Source organism: Sprattus sprattus, assembly GCF_963457725.1.
Source record: "Sprattus sprattus genome assembly, chromosome: 15".
Taxonomy (NCBI): domain Eukaryota; kingdom Metazoa; phylum Chordata; class Actinopteri; order Clupeiformes; family Clupeidae; genus Sprattus; species Sprattus sprattus.
In genome coordinates, this window is record NC_137913.1 from 13,424,029 (window position 1) to 13,451,530 (window position 27,502).

At 42.6% G+C, this 27,502-nt stretch overlaps 1 protein-coding gene across 1 annotated transcript in view; it reads right to left on the reverse strand.

Annotated features, from left to right (window-relative positions):
• Positions 1 to 17,286, reverse strand: part of LOC308376286 (cyclic nucleotide-gated channel beta-3-like) — a gene marked incomplete at both ends in the record, with an annotated part of 26,444 nt that extends 9,158 nt beyond the window's left edge. The window contains 3 exons of the mRNA XM_080852580.1: positions 1,476 to 1,635; positions 3,317 to 3,548; positions 17,067 to 17,286. Coding sequence (XP_080708706.1) covers positions 1,476 to 1,635; positions 3,317 to 3,548; positions 17,067 to 17,286 — 612 coding nt within the window. The remainder of the gene's footprint in view (positions 1 to 1,475; positions 1,636 to 3,316; positions 3,549 to 17,066) is intronic.
• Positions 17,287 to 27,502: the final 10,216 nt, after the last annotated feature.

Genomic DNA, 27,502 nt, shown 5'->3' on the forward strand with positions numbered 1-27,502 from the left:
AAGTAGACTTACAGTTTTTCACTGTTGCTAAAACCCGTTTTTCAAAACAGTAACGTCTTTCTCAAAACTGCACACAGAAAATTGAAAACCTCACACACAAAATGCTAAACCTGACACTCACTTTGCAAGATGACTCTTTGCTATCAAATCTCTTAACTGTTCACAAAATGGAACTCGTGTTTTCATTTGGTACACACAGCCATATTTTCAAAACACACACACATACATTCATTTAGTACACATAACTAAGCATTAGCTGCACACTACCAAGCATTTACAGCACACAGAAGTGCAAAATTAAAAACACAATCATCGAAACACACCATATGAATGACAATGACTCATTGAGCCCTTTCTCCTTTTGTAAAATGTATCAGTGTAGGCCTACATTTTTCATAGTCAAACATAAAACAGCAATACCGTTGTTCTCACAAACCATATTTACAATTTCAGTCTCCTGTTCCACCAGATTGTATTGACATAAAATTGTATACAAAATGCTTATAGTTTTTCTCAATTGCTTACACACATTTTTTGAAAGCATGCCTCGTTCTCAAAACTCTAAACACAATCCCAAAGCAACTAACTGAAAATGCAAAACCCTTTATATCTCCTGGAAAATGCTACTTTGCTTTAAAAAAATATTGAAAGTGTGTTTTCTTCCTCCACAGTGTGGTTCTCTTTCAGTCCTGCAAAATACAAATACAGTGAGCACACTACGTATATTATATTGATATGCAGTATTACAGTACGCAAGGCAAACAGATTTCGTACTTGTTCTCCATCCTGAAGGTTCTAATGAAAAACCATGAAAACATGGTCTACCACAGCGGCCCAAATCTCATTAGAGATGACCATTCTTCTTCTTCTTTCTCCTGATCCTCCTCCTTCTTCACCTTGTCCTCATTCTCTTCCTCCTCCTTGTCCTCCTCTTCCTTCTCTCTGTCCTCCTACTCTTCAACCTCCTACTCCTCCTCCTTCTTGTCCTCCTCTTCCTCCTCCTCTCACTCTTACCCCTCTCCTTCTCTGGTTGTCGATCTTTTCAAAGTTTTCAATAGTTTATCCAACAAAACAGAGGCTCAAGACACTTTTATGGTGCAGTCCTCACTGCAAATTGGTCAAAAGCCTGAAAGTTTAGAGATTTTACTATTTGTGGCTTGCAGGTTGATGCTTTGAGATTTTACTTGAAAATTGTGTGCAACAACAGAACTTTGTGTACACTGTTTTGACAACAACGTGATGTGTAATTGACATCAGTGTGTTCACAAGGAAAATCGGACTCTAATGTAGATAAGGGAATCTTAAGTATTTCCCACTTGGGGCGAGCGATTGATACATGACGTGAAGGTTGTGCAGATTGTGCCGAATTTTCGCTTTATACTTCTTAACAATAGTGAAAAACTGTAAGAGTAGGGACTAAGAATTTTAAAGTAAGTATACTTGAGCTCTAAAGTTCATAGGTCATACTTACTGGCTGGAGGGCTCATCTCAGGGGAAGAGGCGTATGGGTCTAGAACCTTTTCCTTGTAGATAGCTGTTCGCGCCCTCATCCGTTGGACAATATCGCAAAGGAGCTGATCCGCGTACCTGTTAATAACTATGGGCCGTGGTGCAGGTGGCTCCTCTTCCTGCCTGCTACAACAGACCATGAACACCAAAAACACAAATGTTATACAATTACCAACTTAATATTAATGTAAAGTCATGTCCATGACAAGAAGGTTCACCTAAAAAAAACGAATCCTATGCCACCATAACACCAACTGGCCCTTGATTTGGACTGAGAGAGTGTTTCTCCCTACTGGACAGTAGTAGGATTTACAGCCTCCCATACAAATCAGATTGAAGTTGTCGATCATCTAGGGTCCATACTACTGCGCACCAGTGAAAAGGCAATGAATCACAATATTCGAACATTTTGTTATAACACAGAGCCACCAGGAAAATCTATTATACTTACTTCCTGAGAAATATTTAAATGAAAGCATTCATCATCAACAGTCCAACACCCTAGGGCCTTGATATACTAAATCCTCACAAACAAATATCGATTTATTTTTCTTTTCTGCAATGTTTCATATGGGGTCTCCTGTCACTATTTAGTTTATGCAACAAGAAACTATAAATTATAAACTAAACAGTTGTTAAAACACCATGTTCATGGATTTCATTATATACCCTACTACTCTACTCAGATTACTTCAAAAGAGACATGTGTAACTCCCTCACAGCGCTCTCACTCTAACCCATTTGTTTTATTTATTTCTGGGTCCTAATGGCCCATAATCTCTTCAGAGGGCATGTTAATCCAGGAAACTGTTAATTCACTAATATAATTTGTGTTCATCATGTCATCTGCTGAAAGGAGTGTGTGCTGCGAGTTGCACACCGGTGAATACTGCCATCCCTGCCAAAACTCAATTAATTTAATTAACTAATTACTCACATATAAATCTGCTCTCAGACCTTCAAGGCTTAATGTGATATTAAAGTCTTGTCTGGTGCAAATAAACACCCTGGATGAACTGATATAAATATACACTGATTGAAATGATATAAACACTCTGAAAGCCATCTGTTCAATACCTACTCACCAAATCCACCCCAGATAAACCCTGAAGATGGACTAACGCTGTGCTAAAATAAAGGATCTACGGGCTACTCATCTCCTTGATATATACTTGTATTACTTTTACATGGGAAAGTAAAGTCAGCTTATTCATTGGCACCCCTCAGGCCCTGGGCCCATGACCTCATCTCCATGCTCAATCAGCTGAGAAACACAAGATATGCCAATATGCTCTGAACCCTAGTAATCAGCTGATATGGAAAAGGACTTGACGGCTCAATGTGAAAGATGATTTGGGCAAGATAGGACTGTGTGTGTGTGTGCACGCACTTGTGTGTGTGAGTGTGTGTGTGTCCTGTTTTGGAGTTGCTTTGTGACAAAGTGAAGACAGCACAAGTGAAGTGTGGGGTACTGGTGTGTCATACACATATTAAAACATACTGTACACTTTGTGACAACTGTGAGAGGCCGGCTAAGATGGGTGAAACTGATTAGACATTGAACTAAGTTGGAAATTGTCAAACCATTTCAAATCCTTGTGAAGGCAGAAGCAGGAAGCAGGTTATGATGGTTCTGTGCACATGACGCTGAATTTAAAGGAAGACTGTCATGCACGATCTCATTCATTTTTGACAAATCTGTTCTCAGACCTGTTCTTTTGTCTTGAAGTCACATTTTGGTCCTGTGTGAATAGGTGTAGCCTAACCCCCTTGAACCCATCACCCCTCCTTTGGTTTAGTTTCTTACCCTTCGCCCCCCTCCCCTGGTGGCTTGTCTCCTCCAGGTGCAGGAGCCGGGGCTGGGGCAGCCGTGGGGGCAGGTGCAGGAGCGGCTGCAGGGGCAGGAGCAGCCGCAGGGGCAGGAGGGGCAGGAGGGGCAGGAGCGGCCACAGGGGCAGGGGCAGGAGCAGCCGCAGGGGCAGGAGCGGCCGGAGGGGCAGGAGCGGCCACAGGGGCAGGGGCAGGGGCAGGAGCAGACTCTGTAGAAGGGAGGCACAGCATACTTGATGAGGACCATGATGCTACTTTTAAAAGAAACTGCTGTTAAAGTGGCATTATGCAGTCATTTTACTTCAGGGTTAGAGTTAGCAGTTTTGCTTTAAAATAACAGCTTAAAAAAAATAAGGGCGCTACAATGACTTTTAATATGGAGAATCACCTCCATACCAGGGTCCGTACGCAAATGACTGTGTTACGTAGTTGGCCTGAAGTTCCCCGGTTTTTACCGTCTGCCGAACTAGTAAGTAGCTTATTTGCCATCTTGATTTGTCTTGTATTGCACTTGTTTGAAGTTTGTCTATGTTAGGACAGTTGTTGACTAACTAGTTTGTCATAGTGTCAAAATAAGCACATTTCAAGAGATTTAGCTCGTTCATCATGTTAGCGATTAGCAATTTATCTGTTATGCTGCTTTAATGTTAAACAGATGCATTTTTTACCGCTGTTCTGTAAGTTATTGTATGTGCTGTCTTACTGTCTTACATTATGTATACTATGCATACAGCCACACACATCATGGCCGGTTAGCTGAACAGACTAAACTGTTTTTAGACCCTAAATTAGTATAAAACATTTTGTCCATGATTCTAACTTGGATTCTCTATCAGGTACCATTTCCTGCAAGTGAAACTACATTTCAATAGAGCTTAGTCATACCAAATCTTGAGCTTCTTTCCTGAGCAATATAAGTGTGTTTGGCTTGCTGACGATTAAGTAATTTCTGTAGTTGCTCATAAGAGAAATGAACAGATCACGCACAAGAGAAAAGCTTGTCACAAGTCATCACAGTCACAATTTTGACATGAGGCTTGAGTCCAGACTCATTCACCTGCTGGTTTGTCATCTTTCTTCTCTTCATTAGGTTTCTCTGCAGGCTTATCCCCCTGCAAACAACACAAGCAAACAGGCTTCACATTAGATTCGTTCAGCAGTTCCCACCCATGGCAATCCAGACTATTCTCAGTTGAAGTTCCACGTTGGTGGAACGACCTGCCTAGCACTACCAGAGCAGGGGCGTCCCTCTCTACCTTCAAGAAGCTCTTGAAGACCCAACTCTTCAGAAAGCACCTCCCTTCCTAACTTGCACCTTGGCTTAACTTGCACTTAAGCAGTGACAGTCCCAAACTTCTTTTTCGCATGTCGTTTTGTATTTCTATTTTCTCTCCCTTGTACGTCGCTTTGGACAAAAGCGTCTGCTAAATGACTAAATGTAAATGTACAATCAGCTCAGGAGTTCCTCAATTGCATTCTTGAAATTGATCTCATGTAAATTGCACCATTGTCTAAAAGCAGCAATAAGGAGTTATTTTCGAACAGCCTAGTTGTCACTGATAGAAGCTTTCCAACACAACTGGTGGCTTTTGGCAGTATTTCTGGCAATGTCATACTGTTAAAGCTTTTCTACCATTTTTGCAGTTTGTTCCAGCCCGGAACACATAACTACATATGGTATATCCTGGATGGCTAGTGAGAAAGACGCAGGTGTTTATCTGTCCTTCACATGACCATATGCTATATGAATTTGAGGATGGTACCAAAACTATCTGCCTATAAAACCATACCTCAAAAAGTGTCAAATTGTTGCATAGTGTTACTTTAAAGTGCTTTACTACACTAGGCCTAAACCCCCTGGCACACGATGTATGTGACAAAACTAAACCACTCTACACTAAATCGCACAGAAGATCCACTGTAAGTTACCTCTACTTAGTAACACTTGAAAGTCCAAGCCCCCATAACTAACGTAACTAACGTCAGGGAGATACGCCCTAGACTGAAAGACACACAGAGATTTCTGGATTTATAGATAGATTATTGTAAAACCAATTTCATAGTCCAGCCTTAGGTTGACACGCTTTAAGCACTGTATCGATAGACGGATGGTTCGTGGTTGATAACAGGGGATTTTTTGCAGCCAATATGAACATGAATTATGTACCTTGAATTGAGATGGTTCGATTAACCTGGAGGTGCAAAACAGCTGTGGATCAATTGATTGCCCTTGCTGCGGTCAAAAAACCTTTTGGCTGCATGCCTGGCCAACTTCTCTCATGAGTGACGCATCTAGACTGGTTTAATTAGCTCTTCTAGGTCAGGTGCTGCCGTCATCTGTCAAAGTGGGCCGTGGCAAACGCAATTACACACCTCCACTTTGCTTAACAGTGCGCAAAGCAAATCCAAATACCATCTAAATATTCTCACCACTATTTAAACCCACTTCTCTACAGAAACAATAATCTTTTGATGCTTCATACAGCTGTGTAAAAAAAAAACTTCTCTTCATGCCAGATGCTCTAAATCCAGCGCTACATCAGCCTTCTCATCACCTTGTGTACGTCCAGCTTACAGTTTATCTCTTCTGCTTCACTACATAAAAGAAGAAACTTAAAAAGTTTCAAATCTTAACCTTTCATCTAACACATACTTTACATTTACATTAACATTTAGATAGTCATTTAGCAGATGCTTTTATCCAAAGCGATGACAATGTGCACACACAAAATGCAAATACACAATTCATACATAAATATGTGGGAGCCTCACCTTGTCATGTTCAGGAGCAGAAGCAGGAGCTGGAGCTGGAGCTGGAGCTGGAGCTGGAGCTGGAGCAGGGGCTGGGGCTGGGGAGGCTGCTCGAGGTGGGGCAGTATCCGGAGGCGTGGGCCCCTTCACAACACTTTTCAGCTTGGCGAACATCTTTGAGAGGCTGCTGCATGCGCGCTTCTCCTCCTCACTCTGCCTCACTGCTGCTGTCCTCAGCTACGCTTTGCCTGATGCTACCACTGCTCGTTCCCTAATTCCCCCCCCTGGCCCAGCTAATTGACAATAGAGACTACCCCTCAGCAGGAGTGCTGAGTGCGCCACTAGAGATCATCCCATTAACTCTCATTGATGCCAATGGGGATTTACCCACTCTAATGGAGCAGATTGGGACTCACTGTAAGCATGACTTGGGCACACACCTGAAGGTCCCACTTATAACTCACTGATCCCGGAAGGACACAATAGAGCTTGGGTATTTCATTGATTGTACTCACAGAGAGGTCCTTACATTTATTAAACTTTCTTCAATGTATTGCTGTGTTAACTGGAGAGAGAAAAGATCCAGGGCAGTTTTTATGTGCATATATGCCTCTGTATGATCTCAACTCTGTTATTTATGAAGTATTAAAGAAGTGAGAAATACGTTTTTACCTTAATGACAAGTTCATTAACACTGTATTGTAGCACGCAAGGGGGTACAGTGCTTCCGTGTGTGTGTTATAGTTTGCCCCATAATGCTTTGCAGAATGTTACTCTTCCACGGACACCAGTAAGTATGAGTGTTCATCATTTACAAAACCCATAAAAAGGACTGTGGTCATAAACACAGTAAAGGTGCCCTTATTTTCTGTTTCTGTGTCTGATTCTGGCTACTTAATGATTCACACTAATAGCACTATTGAGTACCCAAGTAGGTTTTTTTTTCTTTTAACATATATACAGTTGTCAAAAGTTTGCACACACCTTCTCATTTAATGGTTCCTCTTCCTTCTCATTTAATGGTTCCTCAGAACTGCACAAAATCGGAGGTGTGGGATCACTATGACACCTTCTGACTGTACGTTAAGTTTCGTGGAATTCCGTTCACGGGGGGGCATGCAATAAATTGATTTATATGATTATACACCAACTGGCCTGTAGGTGGCGCAACACAGTTTTCTTTGAATATCCCGAATAGCCAAATTGTTCTTGTATGTTTGTGTCAAGGGGCCATGTCAACCCATACCATAACCAGTCATTACATGTATAGCGCCACCTAGTTAAAAATTTAAAGCAAAAATTAGGTGTTTTATATATGTCAAATATATGTCAAAGTGCTCGAAAAATTACCAAATTTGCCAGGGACACCAAGCCTGTAACCGTCCATCTTCGGTAGAGTTTTTGTCCATGGATGGAGCAAAATGGCTCTGTAGCGCCCCCTAGAACATTGCAAAAACCCTGCGCATTGGGGTTATTTTGGCGTAGCTTGACGGAATTCGGTACACGTCTTCATCATGCTTGGACGCATCAAAAAGTCTCCGACGCCATGGTGGCAGGTCCACAGGAAGTCGGCCATTTTGAGTTGAAGATGCGTTTTGACAGCGTTTGCACACCTCGCATCTGGTCGAACTCCTCCGGCAGCTTTAATGGTAACGCCTTGAAATGTGGTCCGGCTACTCTTCAGCCATGCGCGACTAAAAGTTATATTGGATTTTCTCATTAGTTGGAAGGTGTGGGCGTGGCAGACTCTCAAACTTTGCCACCTTGTTACTGCTTGCCCCAAAACACAAAGTGTCTTATAACTCAATCGCATATATGTCAAAGTGCTCGAAAAATTACCAAATTTTCCAGGGACATCAAGCCTGTAACCGTCCAGTTATAAGACACTTAGAGTTTTTGTCCATGGATGGAGCAAAATGGCTCTGTAGCGCCCCCTAGAACATTGCAAAAAAACCTGCGCATTGGAGTTATTTTGTCGTAGCTTGACAGAATTCGGTACACGTCTTCATCGTGCTTGGACGCACTAAAAAGTCTCTTGACGCCATGGTGGCAGGGCCACAGGAAGTCGGCCATTTTGAGTAGAAGATGCGTTTTGACGGCGTTTGCACACCTCGCATCTGATCGAACTCCTCCGCCAAATTTAATGGTAACGCCTTGAAATGTGGTCAGGTTACTCTTCAGCCATGGGCGACTAAAAGTTATATAAGATTTTCTCATCGGTCGGAAGGTGTGGGCTTGGCAGACCCTCAAACTTTGCCAACTTGCCAGTGCTTGCCACAAAACACAAAGTCTCTTATAACTCTTGCGTTCATTGTTTGATCCAGAGAAAATGTTTTAGGATGGACGCTGGATCCGTGGTTGCAGGCAGGCAGGAGAACATACAGCGCAGGAGACTGTGGCTTTCTTATAAAAATACAGCTATATATTTATTTACAACAGAGACTCGAACCCCAAAATCATACAAAAAACAGAGGGACTTGAGCCCCAAAAACATAAACCAGGGTAATCCCAACCCCAAAACAAAGAAACATACACTGAACAAAACTAAAGCTTTAAAACAGACAAGGTACAACTGCGTCACACAGGTTTGTCTAGTAATGTCTCAGCTTCTCTGCAGCCTGTCCAGTCTGTCTTTAGCACAACAATGAGGTGCACCTTTTAGCAAGGTAGTCCAGGGGCTTATTAGGCCCAATCAGTCCCAATTGGACCCGTCCACAGGTGCAGGGGAACAAAGTGAGAAGGGGGAGGGACTTCACCTTTTCACAGGGCCTCATGAGAAACTTTAACATCTTGAGGTAACTCTAAGAGAAGTAATTAGGGAGAACTGATGGAAGGATGCCTACGCATACAGTGCTTTAGTGGTAAAAGCAGCACCACCATCTGGTTGTTATTTAAAAGTGCATCATTACCATGAAGGGAAGACTCAGAGAAGGAATATGCATAGATATATAGATAAAGGTTAGATAACTTGCCCGCATTTCTGGCCGATGGAGTCGAATGTCCGCACATGGTGGCCAGTTTTAACACTGTGTTGGTAGTGGTACATACTTTTTAAATAACCAGAACTTGCTCAATTTTCAACCAATTTTCAAACGGGTTGGTTTGTTGTAAACGTAAGATATTTCTTATGGCACTGCATACTTATGAAGAATTATAAACATGGGATAGGTGCAATAAATACACATGCACAAGCTATTTATGTAAAATCAATATCTAGGCTACTAAAACTCAGCATACAGTATGGCAACAGGAGATAAATGTATACTATTATTATCACCTTTATAAAAGCAATATTACTGATATAATAAAATAAAGGTGATCCCACGGGTTCTCGTTTCAAGGGAACGCTCAATAGAGCAGGCAGCACAAAAGTATGGCATCTCCATTGGCTTTGGCAATAAAGTCAGCAAATATCCTGTCGAAATCATAATGTAAGATGTTTAACAAACCAACCCGATTGGAAATCATGTGCAACTTCGGTTTTATTATGTGCAACTTAAGTTGTATTGAAACAAAAGAACAATTATGCCTCGCCAATTGATGTAAAATGACTGATACACAACAGCCGTGATACACAATTAAGCTGCACATTTCAACGTGTTCAAGCATCCAGAATTATTACCAAGGTAATGACGTTTGTAAATCAAGTCATTTGTAAATCTGTCAAGATTTCCGCGAGATAAGAGTGTAAACGATTGTGAAGATCACTGACGTTACCTAACGTACCACTAATCCCTCCCGGAAGCTATACTGTCTAAAAATGGCCTCCTGTGCAGTCGTTCAAGAGTCCGCTGTAATACATCTAGCCTTTATATAAGATATCTATGGGAATATGTACCTGTCTTATGGCAGAGGCTGGAGTTTCACGTGGCAGTTCAGACACATTTTTAAGGAGGGAATATAATTTGTTTTTGTTGAAAATGTGATGAATGTGATACATTCTTGTGGTGGGGGAATTCACATGAGTTGAAACTAATTACAAATATATGAAAAACACAAATATCTTTCAATAGTGTGGGCAAAATGTTGCTCAAAATATGGCTCAAGCTTGGCCTTTTTCCCATGGCTCATCTTGATGTAAACAATGTCCTCGCTTTGGAAATCCTCACCTCGGATGAAAATGAATAACTACATTTACCATAGCTGCACATGAGATACATAAAGCACAGTTATACATAAAGCAATTGAAGATCATTCTAAATCGATTCAGCTGCCTGACTAGTTTCATTCAGCAGACCCACCTACTGCTGCAGGAGGCTCTCCCTCATCTTGTTGCTGGCTGTTGTGTTGTGTGGTCAGTCATGCATCATCCTATGAGAAGGTTTAGGACTTTAGGACATGTCCGGCTAACAGACCATGGCAAATAACAGAAGTTCACACAGAGTTTACGCCAAAACACTATTAATTTATTAGCCACTAACCAGGAAACTAACAGGCAAAACTACGGTGAGGTGTGGCAGTCAGTGAATCAGTAGGGTTGGCCTGTATGCATGCATGCTAGGTCAGTAAGTGGAGTGTTGTGCAACACAAACACACAGACAAAGACAAACAGCCCAGTAACCAAAAGAGGCGAGGTCGTCACAATAACTAAAAGACAAGGCAAGGCAAGACAGGTTTATTTATAGAGCACATTTCATACGCAGAGGCAAATGTTCTTTACATAAATACAAGCACAAGGAACAGGCCTTTTATCAGAATCCGTATTCAGCCATATATCATTTAACATTTGATTAGAATTTTCCTCTTTTTCTCTCTCTCTCTCTCTCTTAGGCAGACAATGTATCCATTGAATGTTGTCAAACCCCGCAAATTCTGGGTACAGTGTGTAGCTATAGCCGACATCCTTAACATGGTGATATAGCATCAGAACCTACACTTGCTAACTAATAGAAGTAGTAGTTGTTATTATCTAGTGAAGAAGTCAGATATGTCAGGAAGAAACGTGTGAGTCTATGTCTATTTTGAGTTTAATAGTGAAAACAGGACAAGCGAATGCATGGCAAATTCAGGTTACAGCATCTGTGGCGTATAAAATCAAGAGCAGAGTATTGTAGGTCTTACCTGAAGCTTTGCTGCTAACGCTTAGACCAATAATCCATTGAAACACATAGTAGCTAGCTAGCCTTGCTGCTAATAAGTATCACGTTAGCATGCTGATATGCTCTCACAAGCCCCCCTCATTAAGGCAGAAGTACTGTTTGCCTCCAGTCTCTTGGGTCTTTCACTGCCGTTATATGAAAGGTCAGCCATTCTAAATAGGTTCTACACATGCGTGAAATACATTCCCTATTTAATGGATAGCGCAAAGCTCCCAGCATTACTCCGTAGCAAATTACTTTAGATGTCATTTCAAGCTTGCTGGAGAAGGCAACCAAAATTAATCCATATATAAGGCGCTCCGGATTATAAGGCGCACTGTCATTTTTTGAGAAAATGAAAGGCTTTTAAGTGCGCCTTACAGTCCGGAAAATACGGTATATGAGAAGTCCCCAAGTAAAGTAAGTAAATGACTCCACAGTGGAGTCATCAGTGAATCCTCATCCATTCCATTGGCCCTGGGGGATACCCTGTGGTTGCAGAAGGAACTACACAGAGAGCATAATGGCATTATACTCTACTTATCTGCTACATTTATGTCACTGTGAAAGAGTGTGCAACTGAATGAAATAGTAACACCTTCATCTTTGGTCTGACATACACACACATTTTACATTTCTTACTCCAGCTACCCCATCCTCAGACGGCATCCTCACTCCATCACCAAGGAAACCCACCCCGCCACACACTCTAGGGGAGCAGACCACGCCCACAGACACTCCACCCCCCCCCCCCCCCCCCCCCAAGAGGAGCCTATTAGCGCCCCTCCACTTCCCTGAGGTTGGTCCCAAAAAAGAGATTTGTTTGTTAGCGAGATGAAATTAATGGAAATAACACAAGGGGTCATATTTTGATTGTGAGATGGTGAGTTTCTTCTCTGACAAACAAACAAACAAAGCTGGCTTCAGTCCGTTTTTATTGTCGCACAAACTGTACTTACGAGCTGCTTAGTAACAACTTGTCATGTCACTTCAGGGCCAAGAACTGATTCAGTGTGTGAGTGACTCAACATGTAAACTAACCACATTGTCTGTGTTTGTGTTTGTGTGTCTGCGGATTGTGTTTGTGTGTCTGCATGTTTGCATGTGATTGCTTGTGTGTGTGTGTGTGTGTGCTTGCGTATTCATTAACTCATATCAACTAATGAATCTCCTTTTATTTTATTCTGTGATTTTATTGGCATCCAGTTACTTAATCACTCAGCAGTGTATTCACTCATTCACTCTTATCTGTCCAATTGCTGTCTCCACATATTCATTCATTCATTCATAATTTATTGAATGTGCTCACTTATTATCATCCATGTGCTTAATCAATCATGTATCTATGTATTCAGTTAATTTACGAATAACACGCACACCCGATTATTGAGTGAGTTGTGTGTGTTTGTGTGTGTGTGCGTGCGTGCCTGCGTGCGCATGTGTGTGATGGGGATCAGAGATAGTTCTGATGATGATGCTTTCTTCTGTGTTCTAAGGCCCAACTGAAGAAGAGAAGTGACTCTGACAGTCCACCAGAGGGCGCTGTTGCTCCCTCTCCATCTCAGCTCTCTCGCTCCCCAAAGTCACCCTTCCTGCCGCGTGCCTCTCGAGTGCTGCCCCCACCAACTGCAGGCAAAGAGAACGGGAAAACCCTTAACATACACACACACACACACACACACACACACACACACACACACACACACACACACACACACACACACACACCTCTGTCATTTCTGGCTGTCATAGACTTATGTTCACCTGTCTACTAGTGCTCAGACAGTCCACATTACCAACCAGGTCAAGTACACTCATTACTGTTACTACTAAAAGTTGGAAGGAGGATCTTGGTACACGAGAATCAGCCTGCGTATGTATATTTTTACAGCTGGATTAGTACATTGGGAGGACAGCTACTGAGTAACCAAGAGCCTGTGTAATGACAGAATATTGTATGTGTGTGTGCGTGCGTGTGAGTGCGTGTGTGTGTGTGTGTGTGTGTGTGTGTCTCTCCATGCCTTCAGGGAGGAGGCTTCACCACAGTGGCTGAAAGAGCTCAAGTCTAAGAAGCGTTTGAGTCAGTATGAAAATGACAGCTAAGTCTCAGAAGCAGGTGAGCTCATTTCTATGTCTGTGCTACGTTTCTTTGACTCTGCTTAACAGTTTGTTCTGATGCACAGCACAGGCAGTCTGTCAGAAAGTCCAGTTTATCATTCTTTATCTCTCTCTCCCTCTCTCTCTTTCTCTCTCTCTCTCTCTCTCTCAAAGTTGCCTTAAAACTGTAGACTGTACATGAAATCTCAAGACCGAAGCCTTAAACTTTGACTTGGAGTTGACATGGAATTCCACTGCTGCTGCTGACAACAACATTGACAGCGTCAATCACTTTTTCAGTTTCTGTCTCTGTGTTCGTCCTGCCTGAGTCACATACATGTGCATGGTGCCTTTATGTTAGGAAAACCTCTAGTAGTCCCATGGACAAAGGAACAAACCACAGACACACAAACGTGTCCCTCTGTCTTGGTGTGTTTGCTGTACCTGCAGTTCTTTTACAAAGTGTCCTGTCGCACTGTTAGAGTCACTTTAATCACTACTGTCTTCAGAAGATCAACAGTGGGGTAGGAACAAATGCCCCAGGACTTTGTTGCTTTCAGGAGCAGTTAGCCTGCAGCACCACACCAACTGTCAACCTGGAAGTACTTCTGAAATCTGAAGGACGTCCAGTCACACCATTGTTTATCTGTCACTGTAATTATGTTTTGTTGTTATTGTTGTTTCTGTTAACTGGTTGTTTGTAAACATTTTGTTATATTCTTGTTGTAATTTGTAAGTCAAGGGATGATTGAGAAAATCATCTGAAGCATTTGCCATAGGATCACAGGACTGGTTTGTAATTGTCATGAAGTGCTATATTTGTATTATTACTTGTTTGGAACATTGAACTATATTAAAACATGCTAAGAAAGTGATCAGTGTTCAATCCTTTTATCTGAAGATCTCAGTCATCCAGCCTTCATCAACATTCTATTGATTTTGTATTGCTTTTTCTTCATCTGGTCCAAAGGCCATCCCTTGCTATTCAGCAACATTTCTAAGCTAGCTGGAGCCATTATTTTGTCTGTTTGTTAAAGGGGTGTTTCTATAAAAGCAGTCTTCCTTATTTTGTGATCGTCACTACAGATGAGTATGTGCTCTGACTGCCATGCCATCGAGCCTGGCTCTTTGGCGTTGCGATCAGAGTGCATGTTTGGCACCCTGTAGACCCGGGTTTGAGTCCCGGTGGGGTGACCACGTTCTCCCTTTGCTACAATGTTATTATTGTTGTTTAATTGTGCTTGTTTTATTATTGTTCGTTATACTTGTGCATAATGTTGCTTGATGGGTTAGGTAACCATATTTAGTTATGGGACTTGTATGATTTTGTGAGTCCTACAGTTATGGACAGTAAACAGGCTTCAGAGATAGATGGTTTCCCAAAGAATAAAGCAGAGAGCAAACTCACAAAAACAATATATATTTATTTGTCAAATATAATGGTCATTGTCATTAAGAGCCACTGAACTTTGCATATCATTGAAATAATAACTTTACATGTTGTGAAAAACTTTTTGGGTAAAAAAAAACATTTGTCTGTAAAAGGGAAGTCCTTTGGCATTTGTTTTCAGCTTGAGATTTGCTCAAATCCATCAGAATTTAGTTGTGCTGCTTTAATCTGCATATACATCTGCTAAACAGTACAGTACTAAACATTTGGGGCCTGATTTACTAATATGCGAGCGCTTCTTAATCTGCGTTCGCAAATTAACGCACGGTGTTTTTGCGCATTTTACTTGGTATTTATCAAGCCAGATCTGCGCTGGGCAAACTGTGCTTACTCCGCCCTTTAAAGAGCCTGATTTACTAAGATTGCTTTGCGAACGCATCTTTGCCAGGCGCACATTAACGCACGGTGATTCCCCGCATTTTCCGTGATATTTATCAAGCCAGATACGCGCTGGGCAATCATTATTTAGCGCACCGTTAAAAGACTGGAGAACTTGCCAGCAAGTTACTGCCACCATGGAGATTCGAGGAAGAAAAAAATAAGGTTCAGCGAATAGATAGCGAATAGATAGCGAGATAGATATATTGGTTCACGTTCGCTCAATCACTGAACCTGATTCAATGGGTTATATTGTTGTTTTGCCCGCCATCATCTACAGCGAGATGTTTAAAAGAACACGATTATAAATAAAATGCTATTGGTGGCATTAATGCATAAACTGTCTATTATAACAATATATATGTGTACATGGCGAGATTAATACATTCTACAAGGGACATGGGTTCACTACAATATATCCCCACTGAAACAAATACATTTACCAAGTAGACAGGCCTCTCCAAAATCACCGTTGCTCAATCATGGATAAATGGCACTATTCCGAAAGATAAAACTGTCATGGACAGACCACTTCCACGTAAGTAATGGTCATGTTGGCATCACATATGACCTGGACATTCATTGAATATGTGTGCTTTCTGTTTCGGTAAACGTGTTCGCGGATTGAAGGTGGGACTGTTTGCATGTGGGTGCGATCAATTTCTCCAATTACGTTCGGAAAGTTTAATTTCATATATATGAATATATGAATTATACGAGTTGAAACAAATATTTCTGTTCGCTGTCTCTGTCTATGTCTTTGCCTTGCTGCTGCCATATCAACGTTTTCAGACTCAGTGGAAATGCGCTTGGTTAAGACGTGCTTTTATGAGGCGGAGAATTAGCCTGCAAATCAGAGATGTGCGCTCGCCGGGCAGTTTAGTAAATACCACGCAGTTCATCATTAGGCGCACTCCTCCCATTAAATAGCGCTACACGCCTACGTTACCACCCACGTTTCCGAACCATCCCACCTGTTTGCAGGTACACACCCTCAAAGCGTTAATATGCGCTGCGCCAGCTTAGTAAATACCGTTTTTCGTTACGACCGCTATTTTACGCCAGAAAATGGGCGCAATCCTGTTAGTAAATCAGGCCCTTGGTCTTCGGTTGTGCAACTACTAACTAATAACTTACACTAGCTACCGTAAAAAAAAAAATGAATTTATCATGATTTTATTGAAAATATGGCTGAAAGACATAATTTAAAAAAATATGTACGTATATAAAAAGTTAAATCTACTCTATCGATAATCATTCAAAATATTGATTTTACACAACCTGAAAAGCCCTTTCAGTGCTCAGACTGTGAACAGCTGATATAAAAAGTGGAGTCATCTTTTTTCCTAGAGGTCTGCTGTGCCAAAACCTGTCAAACACAAACAACCAAGTCCTTTCCCTGTCCTGGTGTTGCCATGGCTACGAATCATGATTGACTGTGTGGCATTTGAGTGTCCTCATTGTTCTCCATGCTCTGATTGGTTTGAATTTACTGAATGAAGACATTTGTATTATTCACAATCTACAGAGCCCAGGACACTCACAGAGAGTGGACTATTTCACGGTGCAGCATGCACTTGATTGACATCTGGAGGAACGTGATTTTGACACATTCTAGGAAATATCCTATACTTAAACATGGCTGCAGTGAGGTCATCACGCACAAAGGAGCGTAGGAATTCATGTTGACATTAACAGGTAAGAGTGATAAACCTGCATTCAATATATCAGAATTGATTATACACATCAGATGCAATATCTTAAAAGATCTTTTGATCTTTCACTACTGTCTTCCTACCATTTGAATCCGTATCTTTTGGTGAGATCAACTTTTGACTTCAACCGTATCACCAGGTCTTTGGCATTCATGCGAGACTTGGGTTTATATTGTATCAATGGTTTCACAATGTCATGAAGAGCAGGCTGTAATTTAGTCAGAGCAGCAGGAGTTTTTTTATGATAAAGAAGCTTACGCAGCTCTTGCAGGCTACTGTAAGACCAGGCCTGAGAGTTGGTGAACATCTCCAGAAGAGTGATGCCAAGAGACCACATGTCTGACATGGTGCTGCAGTCCTCACACTCTACTAGGCATTCTGGGGCCATGTAGGGTGGAGTTCCTCCCAGTGGGCCACAGAGCACCCCTGATTGATGGCCTCCTCTCGTCGTCATCACTGTTTCCTTCAGGTTCGCCATGCCCCAATCAGTCAGGTAGGCCCTTGTGTTCTCTGCTGCAATCTTGTAAAAATATAATTAGAAAGTATTTTGTAAATGAAATGTCAAATTTTACTGTTCTGCTTCTCAGGTCTGAAACATTAAGATCTGCTCTGGCATAATTCTACAGCTCGATAGCATTGAGAATAAATACAAGCTTTTTATGAATATGAAGTCGAAATTAGTATATAGTATCCCCATCCCTTAAAACATGAGGTTCAAGTACTAACCATTATATTTGCTGGCTTCAGATCTTGGTGGATGATTGGCTTTCCATGTATGTACTCAACAGCCATGGCAATATCTAAAGCCACAAACAGCTTATCCTCGTCCTGCAACTTAAAGTGTTATAGAACAATATTTATACAAATTCTGTTGTAAAATTATTTACAGTGGAGCAAGATAGTCTGGGAACCCACTGGAAATTTCAGAACATCTGCATAATATGTCATCTAAAATAAGACCAACTCTTCATCTAAGTCATCCAAACTGATAAAGGGAAGCCAATGGGATATTCATAAACAAAAAAAGCATATACATATACAGTACAAAGTGTGAAAAAGTTTGTGAACCCTTCCTCCAGTATCTGGTGTAAACCCCTTGCTCAACATGACTAAAATTAAACATTTTCAGAAGCCATTCAACAGTCCCACAAAACAGTTGAGAGTCATTGTCCTTCTGAAAGACTCTTCCTGTTAAGCTTCACATCACATATAGATGCCCGGTGTTGCTGGAGAATTGCCTGGCACAATATGAAAATCATAGTTCTTTCAGTGGTGACATGCTGTCAACTCAATACTCAATTAATCAGTCCACTACCAGTAGAAAGTTAGTGCATCCATATGTGGAGTAAACTCAACAGAGGGTGAGTTTTTAAGAAAGACAACAACTCTACACACACAAGTCGGTCTACCAAAGAATGGTTCAGGCAGAGGACATGTTGCAGTTTGAAATGACCAGATCAGTCTAGACTCCAACAGAAATGCAGTGATAGAACATGGCATGGGGTCCTGCAAGAAAGGCCATTAACATCACAGCGTACTTCAATATGGAAGAACAGGCCAAAATCCTCCCAACTGTTGAGAAGGATTGATCCAGAGTTTACTGATTGTTAAAAGTTTTTTCAAAGTTATTGGAAGAAAGGGTTCACATACTTTTTCACTCTATTGTCAATTAATGTGGGATCAGTTAGTCCTAAAGAAATAATGAAGTAGGATTTTGTACACCTATTGTGAATGAATATACTAATTGCTTCTCTTTATCAGTTTTAATTTCTTATATTAAGATCTGATTACACTTTAGAATCTAAAGATAATATTCATGCAGATTATCAGGAATCTCTAAGTAGTTCTCTAACTTTCTAGCACCACAGTACATAGTTCACCAAACACCCAATATGATGTATACTACCTTGATGGGAGTGTCTTTGTGAAGAACCTCCTGCAAGTTGGCGCCATGGATATACTGATTAGCAATGAGGACGGATGTTTCACTTTTGGCTACAGCAATCATCTGTACGATGTTGGGGTGAGACAAACGGCTGAAAAAATAATTAAAACTAAGACTCAGAATAATAATAAAGAATAAAGACTATTTCATGTAATAAAGATTATTTCATGTAATAACACTTTCCATAGAAGTACTAAGGGCTAATGATCGATCAGGCAGCATATCTTTACTGTATGTATGAGAATATTTTGTTGCTCAGATTTTTGAATTCTCTCCAGAATGACTGTTATATAAAATGCGTAGCTTTAAACCATAGCTTTAGGTTGATTCTGTATGAACTGCATTATATTACTGATTACTACCACAATGGCATGATTTTTAATTGCATAGGGCACAAGTCCCACTTCAACGTAAAACATGAAGGCGTAAGTACAAATGTATACACACATATAGTCTTACCCGGGTATAATTAATTCATTTAGATTCACTGCATTGCCTAATGCTATCATCTTTACAGCAGCAGGAGTTCCCTGGTATGATCCTCTGTAAACTGTTCCATAGGAGCCAAGTCCGATGCATTCATCATACTTTACAGTTATTGTCGACTCATTCACAAATGGAACTTTTCTCCTTGAGACTAAAAGAAAGGGGGTACATGAAAACATGCAAAGGATTATACATCAAACGCATGAACTGTACCACCTACAACTGTACATACATGCATTACATAGTTTTACAGAGTTTTACTGATATCTGATAATGGAAAAATGTTTGAGTAACTTCAACTAGAAAAAACTTTCAACTTACCATTCTCCACAGCACATGGTGCTATTGTAGGTTTCAAGAAAGGCTCCTGTTGTCCAAAGCGTTGAGTAAAGGCAGCAGCGCTCAGCTGCTTAAAGGGCTTTATGAGCCAAGAAACAAGTGTTGATTTAGCAGAGCCATATCCAGCATCTTCCCCTGAATAGTCATCAGGTAGGCCTTCTGGAACTGTCCAAACAGACAGGGAAAATATGGAATTAATAACAGTATTTCATCAATGCAATTCAAATTATGTAAAACTTGAATTTACATCAATGAAAATCACAAGTGGGGAATTTTCATAACATGTGAACAAAAATATATACTGACATCTAGGAGGGTGTCCCATACTCCGCGCTCCACTGTTTCCTGCCACCATCTCTTCTATCTTCTCCAGCAGCTCTGTCACCTGGCCACCATCGCTCTTGTCATTCTCTACAACATGATACCTGTTCCCACATTTCTCTACAACCCACTGCAGAGCTTTTCCTTCTCTCTCAAAGAGCTGCTCAATGGTTGTGTTTCCCAGCTGGTCCCCATGGGTGAACAGCACTATAGTGTGACTCCAGACTCTCTTACCCAGAAGCTCCATGTGTTCCTGCACTGCTCTTCTGTATGTCTTTTTGAATGAATCTTTAGCATCAATGACCAGCAGAACAGCATGGGGTCCTTGAGGACACAGAGACACACTGAGGACAATCTCTTGTTTATCACGTTTAGGAGTGTTCACTACAGAATGAGTGCGATACCATCCGGGTGCCTCCACTACAGTGATGTGTCTCCCTGCTGTTTCTCCCTCTCTCTTCACACATTCAGCTGTTCTTCCTGATGTATCAAACTCCTTTCTTCCCAGGATGGTGTTTCCTGATGAACTCTTCCCCTCCCTTCTGCTTCCCAGCAGTACAATCCTCATGTCTGAGATATGTGGAGCACCACCTGGAAACAGATATCATGACACTGCTAAAGACACTGAACATCATGCAACATCATATTAATGAACCTGTCTATGGTTTTACTGTAACAGAATAACCATCCACATATTCAAATTAACATTGATCCTGTGTGTGTTGTCATGCCTGTATGTGGGTTACATATGCATAACATATTTAATGTGCTTATGAGTAATGCATAATTTTATGAGGGCTTGATTTGAGCAACTGAGTATAACTGATTCGTATTTGATACTGGAAAAAATGTTTGAGGATACTTCAAACCGAAGTTAACAAAAAAAAAAAAAATTATAATAATTATACTAACCTCCCTCCTCAGTAATTGGGCTCAAGGGAGGCTTCTGTTGTCCAAAGTGTTGAGTAGAGGCAGCAGCGCTCAGCTGCTTAAAGGGCTTTATGAGTTCAGATTCAAGTGTTGATTTAGTGGAGCCATATCCAGAATCTCCCCTTGAGTAGTCATCAGGTAGGCCTTCTCTAACTGTACAGACTGGAAAAATATGGAATTAATACCAGTCAGGCACAGTCAATATATATTAAAGCATTATAATCCATTTCCATATAATATCTGTATTTCATCAATGAAATTTACATGATGTTAAATTTAAATAAACATCTATGCAAATCACAAGTGGGGAATTTCATAACATGTGAAAAGAATATATACTGACCATTAGGAGGGTCCTCCATACTCCGCAGTCCACTGTTTCCTGCCACCATCTCTTCAATCTTCTCCAGAAGCTCTGTCACCTGGCCACCATCACTCTTGTCATTCTCTACAACATGATACCTGTTCCCACATTTCTCTACAACCCACTGCAGAGCTTCTCCTTCTCTCTCGATGTGCTGCTCAATGGTTGTGTTTCCCAGCGAGGCCTGATAGGTGAACAGCACTATAGTTTGATTCCAGACTCTCTCACCCAGAAGCTCCAGGTGTTCCTGCACTGCTCTTCTGTGTGTCTCTGTGAATGACTGAACTGAATCAATGACCAGCAGTACAGCATGGGGTCCTTGAGGACACAGAGACACACTGAGGACAATCTCTTGTTTATCACGTTCAGGAATGTCCAATACAGAATTTTTGTAAATCCATCCGGGTGTGTCCACTACAGTGATGTCTCTCCCTGCTGTTTCTCCCTCTCTCTTCACACACTCAGCTGTTCTTCCTGATGTATCAAACTCCTCTCTTCCCAGGATGGTGTTTCCTGATGAACTCTTCCCCTCCTTTCTGCTTCCCAGCAGTACAATCTTCATGTCTGACATATGTGGAGCACCACCTGGAAACAGACATCATGACATTGCTAAAGACACTGAACATCATGCAAAATCATATTCAGGGATATGCACAGAAATTTTGAAGGACCATTGCACAGAATATTATTATAAACACATGGCATTTGCATTGCAATGATAAAAAAAACTTTTATGATAGCCAACTTTCAGAGCAAAAAACCTGCATTATTCTAAATAGCCTAGGTTTATAATAATAATAATAATAATAATAGGCCTATGTCAAAAAAGTCAAACAAAGTTGTGGACCAAGAACAGAACTGCTGGCAAGTATTCCGGCAGCGTGCCTGATTGTAGTCGCGTTTGAGATGCGAAATTCTCCTCTCCAGGCGCGTGTGTCTGTGCGCATTGAAACAATAGCCTGCCGCCTGCCACCTCAAACTTACGAGCAGGAGCATCACTTAATTGAACTTTGAGTCTGACATTTAAAAATTATTTGAAGATGGGGCCATAGACTACGCCTATCTTACAATTTCGGCTTTCATTGTGCCACTTAAACCGTATCTTGTTAAGTTTGGCTGTGTGCGGACCACTGACATCCCCAATGGAAAGGTAGCCTTGCATTGTCCACTATTAGTTAGGCGCTCAAATGGCCTTAGTTATCTGACCACATCACATGTGTTTTGTTTTATAGTATAGCCTTTATTATTTTGGTCATCACAACATAAACACATAGGCCCATGGGTGGAGTTTGAGATTTGTGCCAGGGGGTGCAAAAAGAAAAATGCAGCTTAATGCAGAGACAGGTGTTTGCCCGTCTCCTAATAAAGTTGGTGAAACAAATGCAACATTCGCTTCCTCTGTCGTTGCCCATAGGCTTCTTTATGAAAAATTTTGTGTGGCGATTTTTTAATTTAGGCCTATATGAAATTCTGCAGCCGTTATACTATTTTAAAACTTTTTTTTCCACTCGGACTGGCAGCTTGAGTCGAGTTGAACCTAAGCCCCCCCCCTGTGCACGTCCCTGATAATATTAATCAGGGGCGTGCGGTCAGGGGAGGCAGAGCCTACTCTACTGATCTGTGCTATAAATGTAATTTCTGCATGATTCCAATCATTTCGAGCATTTTTATACTCAAAATCGCTGAATTTGCGCATGTCCAGTTCAAACAGAGAGGAGACAGCGAGAAGGTGAAGCAGTGCCTCACCTCAAATTGCGCAATCCCTCACAAACTGCGTTTAGCGCATGCGTTCGCATGCATGGAACCTATTTAGTCTTGTTGTCTGAGATAAAACCGCATTGAAAAGGCACGGTGGTGAGGCACACAGTGGTTCTGCCGCTGCTCTACTTCTACACTTCTACTTGACCTGGACGGCAAAAATGGAAGGATCCATTATTATATTGCTAAGCTGAAACAGTTCTCCAAACGTGAAGTGATCAATGATGGGAGACCAATGCCGGAGCAAAAAGTTATGCTTTAAATGACGGGTAAGAAGATAACTTGCTCTTTTCAAACGGAGTGGTACTCCCGAAAAGACTGGCTGTGTGGCTGTGCTACAACAAACCGTCTTAACTGCTTTCCCTGTCTTCTCAACGTGTGACAATGTCTGGACTAAATCAGGATTTTGCAACTTGAAAAATCTGCCAAGAAGCCTAGGCAAACATGAAAGGTCAGGAACCCACATTCAAAACCAAATAGCTTTGAAAACTTTTGGAACCTCAAGAATAGATTTGGCTTTGGACGAACAGCGGAGATTAAAGGTTAGCATCCACAATGCTAAGGTAAAGGAAAACAGAGAGATTTTAAAAGACTTCATTAATGCAACCTGCTTCCTAGCCAAAAAGGAACTGGCATTTCATGGTAACAATGAGAGTTCAAGTTCTTCGAATCGTGGGAACTATTACATGCTTTTGCTGAGAAAGATGATCGATTAGCTAGTCATTTGGGTCTCATGTGCTGTGTTTTCTGGATTGTCAAACAGAATACAGAATGATTTAATTGAAGCATTCGATGAGGTGATTGTTAAATGTTACAAATGAGATTAATGCAGCCTCATTTGTTGCAGTAGAAGTAGGCGACACAATGGATGTCACAAACAAAGCCCAGATCTCTGTCATTTTGCGTTATGTAGCTAAAAGTGTGAGGGAGGCTTTGTTGATGTGAGTGATGACATGGCCCCTGCTATGGCTGAGTATGACTTGGATGCACCTTTCTTCCTGCAATCAACCGACATTTAATGTCTTACATCAAAATAAAAAACAAAAACCCTGTACACTTGCATAGTTCTGCAATGTTGCCTATTGAAATTAAGTTTAAAAAAAAAAAACATGTGAAATAAACAGTCAAGCCAAGGCGACAATTAGTTTATTTACGCTAGCTTGTAACTATTAATATCTTATTTGACACGGTGTAAAAGTTTGATTAGCATGGAGGTTGTGTGTTGAGCGATATAGCTTCATAAAAGTTAAGTTTGGTTAAAGAGTCAGTTGAGTATTGGATCGTTTAAAAGTCCTGATATTAGACAATAAAACGTATCGTATGTCCCGTTCCTGTCAGGACTTTGGGAGGCGATTGCCATAATTTGGCACATTGGCAGCATCTGTTGGCCAAATGACAAAAGAACAGACTTGTTTTCGCACACATGTGCCTCTGTGTGATTCTGTGTTCTCACCTGTTCCCCATTGTGTTCCCTCACCTGTTTTTCCGTTATGTGCCCTCACCTGTTTCCCATTATGTGCCCTCACCTGTTTCCCGTTGTGTGCCCTCGCCTGTAACTTATTGTGTGCCCTCACCTGTGTCACATTGTATTGACTCACAATTAGCCAGAAATTAAGTACCTGGTTAGTTTCCCTGCCCTTTATCGGGTCGTTAGTGTTTCATGTCTTTGTCTAGCGCAAGTTTTAGTTGTGTATCTCCTGCGGCTCTCAGGTCGCTTTTGTGTTGTGCTACTAGTGAAGCAGATAGTGCCCAACAGGAATACAAGAGGTTGGTGCAGGCGTTGGAAGCGCTGCATCAGCGCGAGCAGGTCTTAGTGCAGCGGCAGAAGGATCTCTACCGCCAGCAGGAGGATCTAGCTTGTCACTAGCAACAACTGGACCATTGGCAACAACAAATTGGCGACCAACCACCTTCAGTTCAGTTCCCACCCTACGATGGAAATCCGGATGGCTGAAGAGGTTTTCTCCTCAAGTTCAATCTGGAGTGCAGCTGCCGGCCCATCACTCTCTCCTCCAACCGGTCTCGAATTGCCTATATGATAATCTTGCTCTCAGGCAAGGCCTTGGCATTGGCAACCGCAATGTGGGAGAAGCAAGGCCCGGAGTGCTCCAGCCTCAGGGCTTTTCAGGCGGTGATGTTGTGGGTCTACGACCGGGTTACAATGGACAGCTTCGAGGCCGCCATTGCCGCTCTGGAGAGAAATGTTGCCCATAACCCTGCTCTCTGGATGATGGCTGCTGCCGTTCCTGAAGCCGCAGTCCCAGATGCACCCAGCCTGGAGGCCGCAGTCCTGGAGACCCCCAGCCTGAGTGAACCAGGCTCCCCAGTTGCTGCAGTTCCAGAGGCACCCAGCCTGGATGCAGCAGCCCTGGATGCCCCCAGTGGATCAAGCAACCCGGATGCCACAGTTCAGAGGCCGACAGCCCGGATGCCGCATGCCCAGAGGCCGACAGCCCGGATGCCACATGCCCAGACGCCGACAGCCCGGATGCCGCATGCCCAGAGGCCGACAGCCCGATTGCTTTCAGCCCAAGTGAACAAGGCAGCCGGGATGAACCAGGCAGTCCGAATGCCGATGCCCCAGAAGCCGCCAGCCCCGGTGAACCAGGCAGCCCCGCTGCCGACCCGGACCCCGCTGCCGACCCGGACCCCGCTGCCGACCCGGACCCCGCTGCCGACCCAGACCCCGCAGTCTCTGCTGCTGACCCAGACCCCGCAGCCTGGGCTGCCGACCCTGCAGCCTCCGCTGCCATCCCCGCAGTCCCCGCTACTGAACCGGACCCCGCAGCCACCTCTGCCGACCCGGACCACACAGCCTCCTCTGCCAACCCGGACCCCGCTGCCGAACCCAGACCCTGCAGTCTCAGTCCCAGGCGCCCCTGTCCACGGCATTCCTGCCCCAGGAGCTCCTGGTCCCGTCCCAGGCACCCTTGCCCCTGTCTCCACTGTCCTAGGTGCCGCAGGCCCAGTACCCAGTGCTGCCAGCCCCAGTGAACCTGGCTGTCCCGGTGCCGAGACAACCCCAGCCACTTGTCAGACAACCCCAGCCACTGGTCCTGCAACCCAAGCCACCGCAGGTGCTGCAACCCCGACCTCATCCTCCGATGGCGTCTTCGCGAGCCTGGCCAAGGAGATGCTTCTTGGTCTCCTCGATCCCAACAAGGTTCCCAGGCGCCTGCCAGACCGTTTGACTCATTCTGGTTGTCCACCCGACCAGCTGCCAAGGACTCTTCCTTGATTTGGCCGCACACCAGACACTCTGTCCCTGCTTGGCCTCCCACCCGGCCGCCCACCAGATACCCAATCCTTGTTCGGCCATCCACCAGGCATGCCACCAGACCCTTGGTTCCGGTCCACCGGCCTTCTCCTTAACCCCCTCCACCCCCCCCCGGTATGGACTTTTGGAGTTTTCTTTGGGTCGTCTAGAAGCCGACCCTTAGAGGGGGGGTTCTGTCAGGACTTTGGGCAGTGATTGCCATAATTTGGCACATTGGCAGCATCTGGTGGCCAAAGGACGAAAGACAAAAGAACAGACTTTTTTTCGCACACATGTGCCTCTGTTGTGATTCTGTGTTCTCACCTGTTCTCCATTGTGTTCCCTCACCTGTTTTCCGTTATGTGCCCTCACCTGTTTCCTGTTGTGTTCCCTTACCTGTAACTAATTGTGTGCCCTCACCTGTGTCACATTGTATTGACTTACAATTAGCCAGAAATTAAATACCTGGCTATTTTCCCTACCCTTTATCGGGTCTTTAGTGTGTCATGTCTTAGTGTGTCAAGTTTTGCCTCTCGCTGGTAGGACTTAGTTTCTCCTGTTAGCTACCTTTTTAGTAGCTCCTTACGTTAATGGCTTTTTGCCCTGTTCATATCCTCTGTGCTTTTTGGATTACCTCCTGAGTTTTGTGGAGTATCTTCTGTGTTCGCTGTTAAAGTATCCTTGTTTCTCAATAAACAAGCATTGAGGACATCATCCTACCATTGGGTCCTCTAACTAGCTCACTTGGCTAACTGCTGGTTCCCCACATCCAGCAACTCGGGTTCAATCCTCGAGTAAAGCCTGACAGTTCCGTGTCAAGTTTTAAACCATATACATGTCTTTTTTTTTAACAACTAGAGACCAGAATGACGTAATCACTTCCGGTCTCAGCACCTCACCGCACATCACTGATATTAATGCACCTACCTATGGTTTTACTGTAACAGAATAATCATCCACATTGTCAAATGAACTATGCTGTTGTGTGTTTTTGTGCGTGAAGATGTATTCTAGGGTTGTTTGCTTTGTGTCTTATGACAATGAGGTAGAACTGTTAGCAGTTGCCTTGTGTGTATAAAAGAATATTATGAAATTGAATGTGTTTATGATTGTGTGGGGGGTGTATTTGTGTGATTGTTTGAATGTATTTGTGATGAAAGAGGGAGAGATAGATAGATAGATAGATAGATAGATAGATCAATATGAGGTGGTATGTACAGTACATGTATAGGTCTGACAGCTGGACATTTCTCTCACCTGATGATCTGAGAATCTCTCTGTGCTTCTGCACCTTC